We start from the raw sequence: 15076 nt of genomic DNA, 5'->3' as shown, positions 1-15076 counted from the left end.
CTCTCTCTCTCTCTCTCTCTCTCTCTCTCTCTCTCTCTCTCTCTCTCGCACTCTCTCTCGGAGGCATGGACCTCTGCCAACTTTCTTCGCGGCCTTAAGCCGCAAGGAATTATTTCCGAGGATTATTTTCCCTTTCAGCGTTTCCCAGGGTCCTTCCAGGAATACGTTACGAACCTCCCTTACGTTCCCTCGTCGCTCGTTATTAACCCTTTGACCGCGACGTGCGTAGAAATGTTCATATCCGTTGCATCGATTTTCAAAAAATATCAGCTTACAGGGGATGATCATACGAAACTTTGTTCTATTTACAGTTTATTCGTAGAACGCTTAGTTTCGAAAATAAAAATTGAAAAGTTAGAAGTTCTTTGGGAAAATTGAATTTCAGGTCTCCTTGCAATTTTTATCTCTGAAACTAAACGTCGTACGGATAAACTTCGAATACAGAAAAGTATCGTTTTGTCGTTCTCTATAACGTGGTATTTTTCTTTCAGAAGCCTAATCACCCACTATCAAAATTGGGAAACATACGAATTCCTTGTGCCCGAAACCAAAGGAAATAACAAATTGTTCCTCGATTCGAGTACCTCTAGAACGTCAATCGACCAAGTTCCCGGCATCCTAAGTTCCTACAGATGTCCTCGATCATTCCTCGATCATTCCTCGATCATTCCTCTCGCCGATCTCGCAAGATCTCTGATGAAATCCACTCCACTCGACAGTATTATCAAGAGTGGCCGCGGTGGGCGAGCGTTGACGTTGGATTTCCCCCTTTTTCTTCCGATATTTTTTTTTCTCTTCTTCCTCGAACTCCCGGAGGCGCGTATCTCGAGCAAACGAAGCCAGTGGGCGAGTTTCCTGACGGTTCGATATGGCAAGGACGGCACCACGTTCGATCGTCCGGTTAAGATACCTTTTAAGGAGGGACAGCGAGGTCGTTTCGTTCGGAAACTCTCCTTTCTTTAGGCCCTACATTCGTTTCTCGGTACAACGTCGCGTATCGAGCCGTTAATCGTTGCCTTCGCTATGGGAAAATGTGTGTCGCAACGCGGCGAGATACATAAAGCGATAGCTTCGTACGCGGCCAGATGTAAAAAGAGGCACGGCTGGCACGGAGAGAAAATCGTCGTCGTCGACTTTCCATGAAAATTCCATCCGAGGATGAAGAAACGCGAGGCGAAGGAAACGATAACAGGCTCCGCGATGCGAAAGAACGTACAGGGTGTCCCAGGCACACTTTCCATGTAGTTTAAGCGGGTGCGGGGCTTTGGTTAGTCCCACAAAGTCCCACACAACCTCGGCTTCTCCCTCGGGAACCCAAAGTATGCGTAATACATTTACCCACAATAAAAAAAAAAAAAAAGAAAGGGTGTCCCAACCGTTGGTTCTTTTGCGTAGGAGAAAATGTCAGACAAAAATTCACACGGTGTGCTACAATAAGAAAATAGCTAAATTTTGTTATGGTTTTGAAGTTAGAACACAATCGCGGATTTGAACCATTCCTTTCTTTTTTTTTTTTTGTGGCGCAGTAAAAAATTTGAAAATATCGAATTATCCCAATTATGTTCTTTTCCAGGACCACAAAAATTCCTCCCACCGTTGGTTTACCATGGTCGACTCGGACGATGCCTAGCTGCTCTGCAAACGATTCTCGGTGTCGCTGTGACGTCGCTGTCGTTATGGCTGCTGCTTTGGGCACCTCACTTGCCTGTCGCAGATAATCCCTACTGGAGCGGTATGCCGGTGAGTATTCCCAGTTTGTCATTGATCTTCCCAGAGAACCGGCGGATGCACTTACTTTGATCTGTTCGTTCGCAGTTGTTGCTGTCGGGATGCTTCGGGATTTGCTTGCTGTGCTGCTTCAAGAAGGAGTACCCTGGGATGAGTCCTGGATTCTGTCTCTCGTCGACGAAGGTAATTCAGGTTGTCTGGCATCTTGCGAAAGAGTCTCGAGATTTCTTGCGAACGAACAAACAAATAAACGAAATCTCAGACCGGTCCGTGAGGATATCCAGATGAAAATGGAAGGAAGAAATGAAAGAATATTATTCAAAAAAGGAATTCATTTTGAAAGAAATTTGTTCTACGTATTTCTTCTGTTTTAGTTGAAATTCTGTTCGCCTTAGGAGTACTTCCTTAGGAGTACCCCTTAGGAAAATTTCTACTGGGATTAAATTTTGTTTACAGACAATTGAAAGCTCTACAATCAAACATTTATTGTGCTGTTTCAAAAACTTCATTCAAATTTATGTACTTCGACATTTGACGTTTGGAAATAATCTTTGTAGTTCTTCGGTATAAAGCACTGTCACCCATATATGGGAGTAAATTATTCGTACCCTCTATGTCTGTCGAAGAAATTTGTTTAAATTGAATGTCAGGTTTGATGTTTCCATGTATATACAAATATATACACGTATAACCTTATTCATATACATATTTACACTGAAAAATTCACTTGGTAATATCAAAACTATTATTTAATTTAGTCAAGCTGCTTCGATAAAGAGTACGAATATTTATGGCATTATATACACAACCAACACCATACATCATATCTATACCTATAAAACACATTGCATTATTTTATTTCATCGTGTCTGTAACCCTTCGAACAGTTACTCAGCTTGTTCCTGGCGACCCTGGCGACGGTGACCTGCTCCATCGCCTGTGTGTTCTCAGCGATGCACCTGTTGCGTCTAATGCAACTGGAATGCAACGCTGCCCGCTTAGAGAGCGAGACCTGCGTGTGCAGACCGCCTACGGTCCCGTCGAATTCCACCGAATCGGCGGTAAGGTACGTAGACCTGAACTGTCCGGAGGTCGAGAGCATCTTGACCATGCTTCTCATCTTCTCCTGCACCTGCAACGCCGTGGGAGCTTTCCTAGCCGGCTGGTACACGTACCTCCACTGGAGCACCAGGAACAAGAGGCCCAAGTACATGCAAGTCAGAACCGGTCCCAACGCAGGGAACAACTTCCTCAGCGGCCGACCTATATACAATCCAAATCTGAACGAACGATGACAATTTTCCCAAGAAACGAACGAGGACACCTCGTATCTTAGGTACTCTTCCCTAACGATGGACGATGGAGTGCTTTAACTCGAGCAACGAACGACCATGGCATCTCAACGACGACTGTTGCAGTGCTCCTTAGACGATAGATTACGAAAACGACAATAAGGAATTACGAATGCGACAAGTCTCTAGTTGCGACGATGAACGACACGATGTAACTTCTTGGACTGTTCAATGGAAATAAAGTGGCGGGGGAGTGCGTAGACAAGGCCTCCATTTGAGCGTAAATCTCCATCGAGGTTGTAACATGCTTCAGGATTCCCATGGTGACCTAAAGATTCATCCAACTTTCCCGGACTACTTGCAGAAAATAAACTAACGAAGCAACTAACGAACTAGCGAACTAGTCCTCGATCTGAGAGTGAAATTACGAATGACCCCCTTTAGCGAAAGGATCATTCGCGAACTTTGGATTAGAACGATCCAATCCATTAGAAAATATTTGATTACGAAGAACGATTGCGAAGTTGTGGATCAAAGCGAGACCAAAAAACGTCTGTTAACCCCAAATAGTGTTCGATTAACATAAGTACTTTAATTTTTACATAAGTACTTTAATATTTATTGTATCGTAAACGATGTCTACCGTATTGTTAATTAGAACTACTCTGCATTTAACGACACGCGAATGCACTTTGATTTATGGTAGTTGCGCAAGCTCGTTGCCAACGCGGAGAAAGGATTGGAGAATTAAGTGCGGACGCGGTTACATATCACTAAATTGTATAGAGTAAGAAGGAGGCGTATCTCCTCTTTTTATCGTCGAGAATTATTTATATTAAATAAATTCGTAGGAAGTGTAACGTATAGAATTCAGGGAAATTTGAAATTCAGGAAAATTCTTCGTGCGTGTAGTGTATGTACAAGGAAACGTTCATGGCTTCGAGTGTTGATAATAATTTAACAGATAACGGGTCAACCCACGTGTGGTCGATTTCCACGTGGATCGTCAGTATTTTAGGTGTAATTTGTAAGCGAACGTCTCGTGAATGTGTGGTTGTACGTGCTCGTATACAGTGAGTCACAGAAGTATAACCGCCGTTGACCTCCCATTGTTGATATCTTTCTCTTGAAGGAATCTCGCCCATAAAATATTAATATTATATATTAATTAAGCTATCGAGCTTAACAATTTCTCCAACGCCTCTGGAACTCACTGTATCCTTGCAGAGATGAACTTTAACGACGAGTGAAAGCTTTTTAACTTAAACACGTCTTCGATTTTATACCTCATCGCGAGTACCGCGTAAGAAGCTAGTTTTTAAGATTTTTAAATCAATAAAGTGTACCGTAGCGATACGAGAAACATTTTACCAGAAGCGATGTAAGGAAGGAAATAAAAAAAAAAAAAAAAAAAGTTTCAGTATTAGAAATGAAAGCAACACGGGTAGGTTATTTCGAACATTTTTATTTAATTTGACTGGAATCGCGACTTTCCGTAGAAATTGAGCGGCGACGACCGTCTGGCTTCCGCTCTGCCTCGTTTATTCGAATCTCTGGTATCACTGCGCAGTCGCTGGACTGCGACTCCCACGAATCACGGAGGACCTTCGTCATCCTGATCACGAACTTTGTATAAATAAAATGTAGAACAAAAAAAACCCAGCAGAACGCTGCAAAATACAGCGTAATATCGACTGTACGATACAGCGTATAATATGGTGCTACGGGATGGTGCTATAGCATGATGCAGCATGATACAGTATAATATAGAATATTCCAGCACAATAAGTGATTAACACTGTGATTAAGAATTGTGAATTTCAACAACTATACAATTTGGAGTCATCACCTTGAACGTCCATTAATTGGTCCTCTGGAGCTACTTTCGGGAACATATGGACTCGGTGTTCGGTCAGGCGGAAACGGGTTCTCGTCCACATCCGTCAATTCGACAGCTTCAATTTCCGCTTCACCTTAAAAAAACAACCATCCTTGTGACGAAACATTCGACAATTCGAAACACATAATTCACGTTCAGGAACCTTTGGAGAGTCTAGGCTTCGTGGATTTTTTTGATAACGCGGGTAACATCTTCTTCCATTTGTAAAACGACGAGTCGATCAGTTCGTCCCTTCTCTTGACTATTCTGAACAGCTTGCGACGCTCTTCGGTGCGCTCGTGACGCAATTGTATCTGAAAGAAGACAGAAACAGGCACCACGTGTCAGGGACGTGGCTGATCTACTCCAATAAGTTAATGGATCGAATGTCATTCAGAATTTATTTAAAATTCATTCAGAAACGAACATCGTTCGTCTCGTTACCTTCAAGTCGTTGTTGGCCTCTCTCAAAGAGCTGGTAAGAGACACCATGTAGTAAATGATTAGAGTCATTAGGACGATCAGAGGGATCACGATACCCGGTGAAGCAATGTAATCAAGACATCTGAAAGGATTCGATTACATTAAACACTCCAAGCTAGCAAATAGGGTTACTTGCTAGATACTTTTAAATAGTAATTGACTCGCGATACCTTTGAATCGGTTCTGGAAGGGAGTCCGTGAGCTGTTTTGTAGCCAGGTGGTAGATTTTCTTGTAACCCGAAAATGGACCGCAATGCCAAGATGGCTCCACCCAAACGATCGCGTAGCCGACAGGCAACACGCACAAGAAGAGCATCGTTAACAAGAGGGCGAAGTAAAAATTATTGGATCTGCAAAAAAAAGCGACATTCCGTTATGAACGATACATACGAATTTGAATGAAATACTTGGATTTCGATGAATTTACAAAAGTAAATAAATACGATAAATTATAACAATAATAATTCGAAGACGAGTTACCTGGAGGCTCGAAAAATCACCTCGTGTGGGACGTTGCAAGTGAGAACCGCCCAAGATCTCAGGTACATGAGAATACCAAGCTTGAGGAGGTTCAACGCAGTCAAACCAGGACTGAAGAACATCCCCATCCAGATCATCCCTTGATTGTTGACCAGATGGAGTATGTTCTCCGCGATTTTGAAGTCTCCGTACTGAGGAAATTGCTTCTCCAAGTCCCAGCACCAGCAATTATTCATGTAACGAACGAACACTGCCCTGAAGAAGTCTATGCTGAGCGTGGATACTATAGTGAGAACCTGAAATTCAGCACGAATTCAGCGTTACGTGGACGCGATAGATTCTCCGTGGAATAATTATTGCATTTATCATCTACCACGTCCATGACCGTTAGCTTGGCGAGCTCCTGGCCAAACATCGTCTCCCAGCACAGGCGACGAAGCTTCTTCCTACTCTTCAGGTTCAATGTCTTCGACGAAGCAGCTGAAAGATTTAATAGACACCGTTTACGATCGATACGTAGTATTTGGTAATGGGACAGTGCGTAGCGTAGCTGGCTACCACGCTGACACCCCGGGTTCGAATCCCGGCCGGCCCACCTCAGTTTTTCTTCAAGATATGGCTAATGAAAAGCATCGAAAGTCTGTGGCTTACATTTAAGAAGTAATACAAAAATTAAGATAACAAAAACAAAGCTTTATGTTAGAAGGGAATATATATATACTACACAAGAAGTGGAATACGGGCGAAAATGTCCATGGCGCACTATATAATAAAATAAACAACCAAACCATGAAGTACCAAACTGTGTGAAAGTCTCGGATATCTTAAATCAAGCTTTGTCCATACTTGGATCTTCAGTCGTCGTCGTGCAGACTCTCTCGAAGCACTTCACAACTTCATCTTCCTTCACCAGGGAAGTTAATCCTTCGTTCAACGATGCCGAAGAACTGTCAACGGTAGCTGATTCATCCGTCGTTTCTTCCATAGTAATCGTTGGATGCTCGTCAAACTCTTCAGTTACTATCGAAGACGACGAAGCGTCCAGGACGTCGTCCATGGACGAAGTACTTAAATAATCTTCCTCGGTGGTGCTCATATTATTTGTACCACTTCCTGTCGACTCAATTATTTCACCATAACCTGTACTTTCGTTCAAATCCACGCTGGATAACGAAGCGTCGCTATTCTCTTCGCTTAATCCAGTGTAAGAAATCTCTGTGAAATTGTCATCAACAGTAGCAGTAGTCGTATCGAGTGTACTGTTCAATTCGAGCAATTCCAACGTGGAGTTATCTCGGAGTACGTTTTCTGTCGAGAACGACGCGGTTTCGTTGGCTTTCGTTTCATCCCCGTCGTAATTCTCGTAATCAGGGGATGCATAGTCGCCCACGTTGTATATCTCTTCTAGAGACTTGTCGTCCATTATTGGGTTCAAGAAGAAGTTCTTTGGCATTAACGAGCTCGGTGGCAGTGCAGGGTCAACGGGTACTTGGAGATCTGAGAGAAATGTTTTTGAACGAGGTGAGCAAAATTTGCTTAGCACAATCTTTTTCCGTAATTAAATTCGTAGAAATTATAGAAAGAAATTCTATACCTACGCGATTGTACTTTTAACTCGTAATACATAAAATTCGGAATTTTAATTACGGAAACAAAATTATACATCTAATTTTTATTCGGTGTGTATACATGTACTCGAACCTGTTTCATTTCTGTACTGTAGATCGGTAACATTGCTCGCCAGAATAAGACTCAGAGACGCCAGAGTGACCAACTGCCTCGACTTCTTCATATCTCCGGTGCACTCGATGGGCTCGTGCGAGCAAATCTCCATCTTCGGTTGCAGGACACGTAAATCTTGCTTCTACGATGCAAGTATTTAAGAACGAGCACCTCGAATAGGTAAACAAACGTATTTAACCGTATCGTCTCACCTACCATCGAATTTATTTTGCCGAACAGTGCGAATATCAAGGAGTAGAGGTTCAATAAATTCAGAACCATTATTCTGCAACGGAATCGAATTTTGGAAAATTAAAAGTAAGAGAACGATGAGCGAGTAGACTCACCGCGCAAGCTGCACGCGAAGTTGCTTCCTGGGATGGTAGCTCTCCAGCAGGCCTAGTATCTCGAAGAATATGGGGAAGAAGTAAGTAATCAGGGACATCACTACCGTGATTTCGTTCTGCCTCCACCAATTGTTCTGTTCTAGTTCCTCGGCGCTACGAGCTACCACCTTTATCACAGCGTATGCAGACAACGTCAACAGCGACATCACGGAGGTGTTCACGAAGATCCTCATCGATATGATCTTCCAGCTGAAGGAATGCAGTCGAACATACGTGAAGAGTTGCAACGAATTACATTTGGATATTTCACTATCAGAACATGAATATATAACTAAGTAAGTTTGACATTTGCACATTTACTGTAAATCTTAATTAACGTTCCGGTCGTTGGTTGAAGTTACATATCAATCTTACTTCCTTTCGTCTTTTTCTTTCTCAGCCTCCTCGAGCAGATTCTCCTTGAATCCAAGAACGATGCTGGCCATCCTGTTGTGAGCAGTTTCGGTGTTGCCGATCATGAAGTCCCACCCTGTGAACAACTTCCAAGAAAACACGCACTCGTCCTCCTTTTCAGTGAGCTTGCTCAGCCTAGAATTCTCCGCCATTCTGAAAATGTCGCAAAATATTGTAAGAATCATTTGTAGACATTCATTGTACTGATACAAGGAGATCCCAAGACTTTCGGGGCAACGATTTCATTGAAACTTTGTCATCCTGTTTAGGAAAATATAGTATTATAGCGCCGGACACTCGATACTGATTTAGGTACTTGTGATCAAAGTTTCTTCATTTTATAAATTGCAGTATCGTTGTTTTCTTCATCTTAAATTGTATTATTTTAGTGTATCATGAGTTTCTTCATTTTAAATAGCAATATTCTTCATTTTAAAGTGCAGTGTTTCAATATATCGCAATTTTCTTCTTCTTAAATTGTATTATTTTAGTGTATCATAAGTTTCTTCATTTTAAATTGCAATATGCCGGTTTCTTTCTCAATTATAAAATTCAATCACTTTCAAGTTTCAAAGAAACCAATGACTCGAAGGTCTTGCGTTCTCCTCATCGGTGTCAGAGCCATCTAACCCTGACGATGCCGCGATTAAGTCACGAATACTACAGGGAATGATACCCTTAACTCTAAAATCATAAGTCTTTGGCTATTATTTACTTGCGCAGTATAGCGACGAAGCTGTAGATGTAAAGCACCAAATTGGTAACAAAGTAGGCCAAAGGCAATCTGTAGCCGCTCTGAGAATCTTGATTGGTGTACCAGCCATAGAAGAACGGGGAGTACTTGAGGACCCCTTCGAATTCCCACAGGGTAAGCAGATGCTTGGATTTGATTTTCTCTTCTCTGAGCATGATCTTCCGCTCCCCGGCTGCAGCTGGGTCTGCTGTGAGCACCTGTCGTCGCAAACAGGTAAGATGCATCTTTATACAAGCGATACGAACATTGTCCAGTTGTATACTGTCCAGTCTATTTAATAAATTGTCTGTTTCAACCTTTAGACGTACCTCTGGAATGGCTACGAACGCTGTGATGATGGCCGACATGACGAGATTGATCCAGAACAGCCATCGAAGGAACGTAAAGTAGGAAGCTACCGCGGATCCGAAATGAGACTCTATTTCCTTGATACGAAGCTCCCAAGGAATCAACCAGGTCTGAAGGTTCACTATTTCTCTTCTGCAATATTGCCATTTCTGCAAACAAGTACAGTCACGAATGTTCGATCTTACTTGTACTGAAAATAAAGCACGATATTTACCTTTGTAGTGAACAACGAGATCCGCGCAATGGCGTCTTTGGTGCTCCTCGTGTGAGCCAGTCGTTCCTGAAGGACTCCTTCGTGCCTCCTGACGTAAGCCTTCGCTTGCCTCACGAGCCTGATCTTCCGACGAAGCGGCCACGGCTGTTGCTTCACTCCGCTCAACACTTCCTTGTGCAGCTTCAGTTTCTCGAATATCTGCTCCTGGCTCCCGCTTTCCTCTATCGAAATCGCAGTTCTGTACAAGTTTTCGCAAGCATGAGAGTCTCGACTGTCTCGATCGCCAAGCAAAGTATCAGTGTTGTATGTTGTGTATTATACTAACTCTCCGGAGCTGATGGTGTAGACAGACGATCTTCGTCGAAACGTAGCTTCGGCTTCGACGCTGAAAGGGGACGACGGGCGTCGTTTCCGCCTGCTTTGGCGTCTGCTGGAGCTCCGTCTCTGCATGATCGCACACGCCGACGCGGAGTAGTCGTCCTCGTCGCCGTCTTCCTCTGAAATTCGTCGGACGTGGAATTAATTTTGTCGAAACGAACAGGCTAACTAACTAGGCTAACTATTTAGCAAGGTACGAACCAGCTATGGATATCCTGTGCATATTAGCGACTTGCTTATTACAGTTGGTACTGTTTTCTTTCAGTTGGACCGATCTGGAAGCGTTGTCTTCCGGTCACAGCGATCTCGCGGTGTCCTTTCTATCGTCGTAGTCTTCGCTGATAGCAAACGTAACTGACAGTCGGTCGACCGACGGCTGCGGGGAGGAAGGTTCCACCTATACACGAAGGCAATTAGTTGCATGAATTCACCTCGTACATCATCCCATCGTCACGCCACGTACAGTGCTTGCGTAGAAGGCTCCGATCGGATTTCAAATGATAAGCCTGAACTGGATTTCAAATATACAACTTCAGACCTCTTTGTTATTAGTTCTTATCGAACCAAGCGATGAATCAAACGGAGAGGTTGCTTGTTATTGGTAACGTTGAGGAAACTTTGGAGGAAGAAGAGTATTTGGGAACTCGAAAGGAGTTCTGGGACATGGCGTAAAAATTTGAGGGGTTCATTGGAGAAGAAATTGGCTTTGCAGTTGGAGAAGAAATTGGCTTTGCAGTTAGAGAAGATATTAGCTTTGCAATTGGAGAAGAAATTGACTTTGCATTTATCGAAGAAAGTACCTTTGGAATTGGAGAAGAAATTGGCTTTGCAGTTAGAGAAGATATTAGCTTTGCAGTTAGAGAAGAAATTGGCTTTGCATTTATCGAAGAAAGTACCTTTGGAATTGGAGAAGAAATTGGCTTTGTAACTTGCCTTTTCAATGTAGAAAACTGGCAAGCAAGTGTCTCGAATAAGAAACAGAAATGAAGAAACATTAACACGTTCGATGAAAATTTCGATTGTATCCTTCCCTTATGCGATCGGTAAGTGGACACCAACTGCTGGCAGAGAAACAGAAGAGAGCACCGTCGAATCAGTGCCGATGGATTCGAAGGAACTGCCATATCGTGTCGATAGGGGACAACCTGTCGGTGGTCATCGGTGGTACCGCGCCTGTATCGTGGACTATAAGTCGACCTTAATACCCGTTCCACTCGATATCTCGGACATCGCGCTTTCGTCGACACCACAAATCTTCGAAATCACGAACAGCTGTATATCACCGGTAAATGGAGTCGCTTCTTTTTACGATACGATTACACACAGTGTCGTTCAACATGCGCGACGGTCGACTCTCCTAACGATGTCCTAATTAACTTTGCAGACGGAATACACCGTCGATCTGAGCGTTGTCATTTAATTTTTTTATTTTTTTTTATACATTACCATACTGACTACACCTATTTCTTAATTTTAATTTTCGTATTCCTGGCTCTTAATTCTTCTGGACAAACAAAATATGTGTAATCCTATTTATTTTATCTACATTTATCTATTATATTTGTGTAAATATATATATATATATATAGAAAACTTTATCGAGTAAGAAACAGAAGTGAAGAAACATTAGTAATATCTAAGTATTAATTACAATTATTATAAGTAATAACATCCAAGTATTTCTTTCTAAGTATAGTAATAGTAATAATATCTAAGTCTTCATTTATCATTCACAGAGCCTTTTATTATTTAGAGTTTCATTTACCATTTGTCATTGCTTCGCAAGCAACGATCTACACCTATTTTTTAATTTTAATTTTCATATTTTTAATTCTTCCAGAAAAATAAAGTACATATAATCCTATTTATTTTACCTACGTTTATCTATTTTATAGGAAAATGTATGTAGCATCTATGTATTTGTTCAAGGTATGGGCCTCTCCCCCTAAAATAAAGTAAAATAAGGCAAGAATGGATTTTATTTATAATTTACAAAGTCATCGATAGAGTCGATGATCCATAAGTTTGTTTGTGGTGGCATGCGACCTGCCGCACCTTGAAAAGGTACCATTTGCTCGCTCGAGCCAGTCATAGTGTGTTCACGAACGCTTCTCGTCCCTCGTGCGACCCCGCCCTTCTCTTCCTACATAATCATTTTACTGTGAGACTCTCGCGTCGCCGTTACACGCGATCTCTGGAGATTCACGAAAATCCCACCCCCTCAATCATTCATCCTAACCTCTAAAAGCGCGGAGCGTGATTCGTGAAAAGTCACGAAACCCGAGGCTTGTCGTTTTCGTTGATTTTTATGGCACACCCTCGTAAACGTGCGACCAACGCTAGAGGGTAATTGAGGGTGAGTTCTTTTTTTTTCTTCTTAATTACTCTAACGAGGAAAGCTTGCTCGTGTAAACAAACGACGGGTATAATTATTTGTCGATCAATACTAGGAAAGGTACATTGCTATTATTTATCGATAGATCATCCGGAAGCTTATCGAATTCCATAACGGTTTTTGCTTCGGCACGCGATGGCTTTTGTTGCCGATACATTTGCTGATTAAACGTACATAAACGAAGGGAATAAGGCGTGAACAGATGTCGATTCCTCGAAACGATAAAATATTGTACAAACGCTCATTTTTCTCTCGCTACTAATCTATCAGACTTTATTACTTTTCCTTTTGCGAAATATTTGACTATTGTCGAAGCTATTTAATTTGTTTAAACGCTTCGTGTAAGCAGAAGTAAAGATAGAAAAAGAAACTAATCGTCGTAACTTGTTTATAAATCTACCATTATTTATAACGTTCTCTATTTATAATATTATCTCGAGTGTACTCAATTTTTCAAACGGAATTATCTTTTTAAAATTACTACGATATCGAAATGACCGTTTTAGTGCAAATATTAACATAAAAACATTGTTCGAAAATTACCTGTTGCGGAGCTAGCAGAGGCGACGCTATCTTCGGCTGAGATTTCGACTCGCTGGGCGACTTTAAAACTTCGGAAAGCTTCTCCGCCGACTTGTGCCTAGTCCCTTCACGAATATCCCTATTTTTTGAATCCATGTTTCTTGCTCACGTCTTGCAATTAATTGCTTCCCATGTCAACCATTTTACAATTAATCTACATATATTAAAAAATTTTTGTTTCACTTTCGAAATGAGGTTGAAATTTTTAATTATAAATATAATAGTAGGTAGTTGAGCCGCGAGCAATGTTTATTAAGGAAAGGAATAGATGATGTTCAGCCGAGTCGTTAAAAACGAAATTGTTCTGGTCTTTTCACGGTCTGTCGGTGTACTGGTTGCCACGAAGGTAGGAAACTTTATAAGCACTTTCAGAATAATGAAGCTCGCAACTTGATTACCTTATGCTAAGTGACACGCATTCGGTTGCACGCCATTTACAATTCCAGGTGTACCGTCAACGTGAAAGATAGGATCATTTATAGGAACTGGTAATAGGCGTTTATTGCACGACGCAATTGAACATGTGTTTAGAGAGAATTTAATTTCAATTATGCAATATCTATAAAGGTTTAAGATTACAAATTTTAATATGATAGTAGTGTTTGTGCTGCATGCAGGGGCATCCATGCGCCTACGGGATGCTAACCGACCAAACAATCTGGCTAGCATAGGTTGCCGTCCAACAGGGGCATACTACGCGCCTACGGGATGGCAACCGGTCAAACAATCCGGCTAGGATGGATTGCAGTCCAACAGGGGCATACTACGCGCCTATTTTGTGACGACTAAATTTTCGTTTACTTTTCGTTCACTTTTCAGCACTTCCTGATACCTTCTAACACATCCTAACAATTCCTGGCGCTACCTAACACCTTCTAACATCTCTTTAACGTCTCCTAACATCTCCACAAATCCCCTAACATCTTCTAATACCATCCAAATACTTCCTGATACCTTCTAACACATCCTAACAATTCCTGGCGCTACCTAACACCTTCTAACATCTCTTTAACGTCTCCTAACATCTCCACAAATCCCCTAACATCTTCTAATACCATCCAAATACTTCCTGATACCTCCTAACACATCCTAACATTTCCTGGCGCTACCTAACACCTCCTAACACGTTCTAACATCTCCTTAACATCTCCTAACATCTCCACGAATCCCCTAACATCTCCTAACATCTTCTAACATCCTCCAAATACCATCTAATATCTCCAAACATCATCTAACACCTCCTACCAACTCCCGATGGTTCCCTTCACTTCTCTCCATTTCCTGGCACATTTCCCTTTAATTACCCTTCTTTCCGTGGTACATATCAACGCTGTTCATGTGATCTGAATACCAAAGGTAAGTTTCGAAACAGAGATAAAAATTATGATACCTCCTTGCTCATCACATATTCCTGAGACAAGAGGTAAGTATCGATATTCAATAAAAAGCTATGAATTGTTGAACTTGCAAGTTTCTTGAATTTCTGCGGGGAGCGATTTGCAACATTGTTGAACTTGCAACTTTGTTGAACTTGCAACTTTGTTGAACTTGCACCTTTCTTGAATTTCTGCGGGGAGCGATTTGCAACATTGTTGAACTTGCAACATTGTTGAACTTGCAACATTGTTGAACTTGCAAGTTTCTTGAATTTCTGCGGGGAGCGATTTGCAACATTGTTGAACTTGCAACTTTGTTGAACTGGCAACTTTCTTGAACTTGCACCTTTCTTGAATTTCTGCGGGAAGCAATTTGCAACATTCTTGAAGTTTTGAGCGGAGCCGTTGCAACATTGTTAAACCAGGAAATATCACAGATATGCGGCGAAATTAAAGGGAATGTACCAGGAAGTAAAGGAAAAGATACCTAAAAATGGAGGAATATTAAAGGGAAATGTGTAAGGCAATGGAAGGAAATTAAAGGGAAATATACCAGGAAATAGAGGGAAAGTAAATGGAAATATACCAGAAAATAGAAGGAAACTAAATGGAAATATACCAGGAAATGGAGGGAAATTAAAGGGA

The 15076-nt window shown here is 41.7% G+C and overlaps 2 protein-coding genes across 5 annotated transcripts in view; one reads left to right on the top strand and one right to left on the bottom strand.

Moving 5' to 3' along the window:
• Positions 1 to 4455, top strand: part of LOC128885086 (uncharacterized) — a 23096-nt gene extending 18641 nt beyond the window's left edge. For all 4 annotated transcript variants that reach the window (XM_054138857.1, XM_054138858.1, XM_054138856.1 and 1 more), the window contains 3 exons: positions 1574 to 1740; positions 1816 to 1911; positions 2616 to 4455. In XM_054138857.1, coding sequence (XP_053994832.1) covers positions 1574 to 1740; positions 1816 to 1911; positions 2616 to 3023 — 671 coding nt within the window. In that variant the 3' untranslated portion in view covers positions 3024 to 4455. The remainder of the gene's footprint in view (positions 1 to 1573; positions 1741 to 1815; positions 1912 to 2615) is intronic.
• Positions 4456 to 4595: 140 nt separating this feature from the next.
• Positions 4596 to 10201, bottom strand: LOC128885089 (transmembrane channel-like protein; the record flags this gene model as incomplete). Its single annotated transcript, XM_054138859.1, has 15 exons — positions 4596 to 4993; positions 5063 to 5213; positions 5344 to 5464; positions 5553 to 5732; positions 5863 to 6158; positions 6236 to 6342; positions 6709 to 7359; positions 7564 to 7726; positions 7801 to 7870; positions 7932 to 8180; positions 8346 to 8537; positions 9100 to 9335; positions 9447 to 9635; positions 9701 to 9938; positions 10026 to 10201. Coding segments are annotated over 15 exons (3147 nt in total), but the record flags the coding sequence as incomplete, so codon positions are not given.
• Between the last annotated feature and the right edge of the window lie 4875 nt (positions 10202 to 15076).

This window comes from Hylaeus volcanicus, chromosome 2 (genome assembly GCF_026283585.1).
Source record: "Hylaeus volcanicus isolate JK05 chromosome 2, UHH_iyHylVolc1.0_haploid, whole genome shotgun sequence".
NCBI classification, from domain to species: Eukaryota; Metazoa; Arthropoda; class Insecta; order Hymenoptera; family Colletidae; genus Hylaeus; species Hylaeus volcanicus.
Note: the sequence above shows the minus strand (reverse complement) of the source record. Positions and strands in the feature narration are given on the sequence as shown.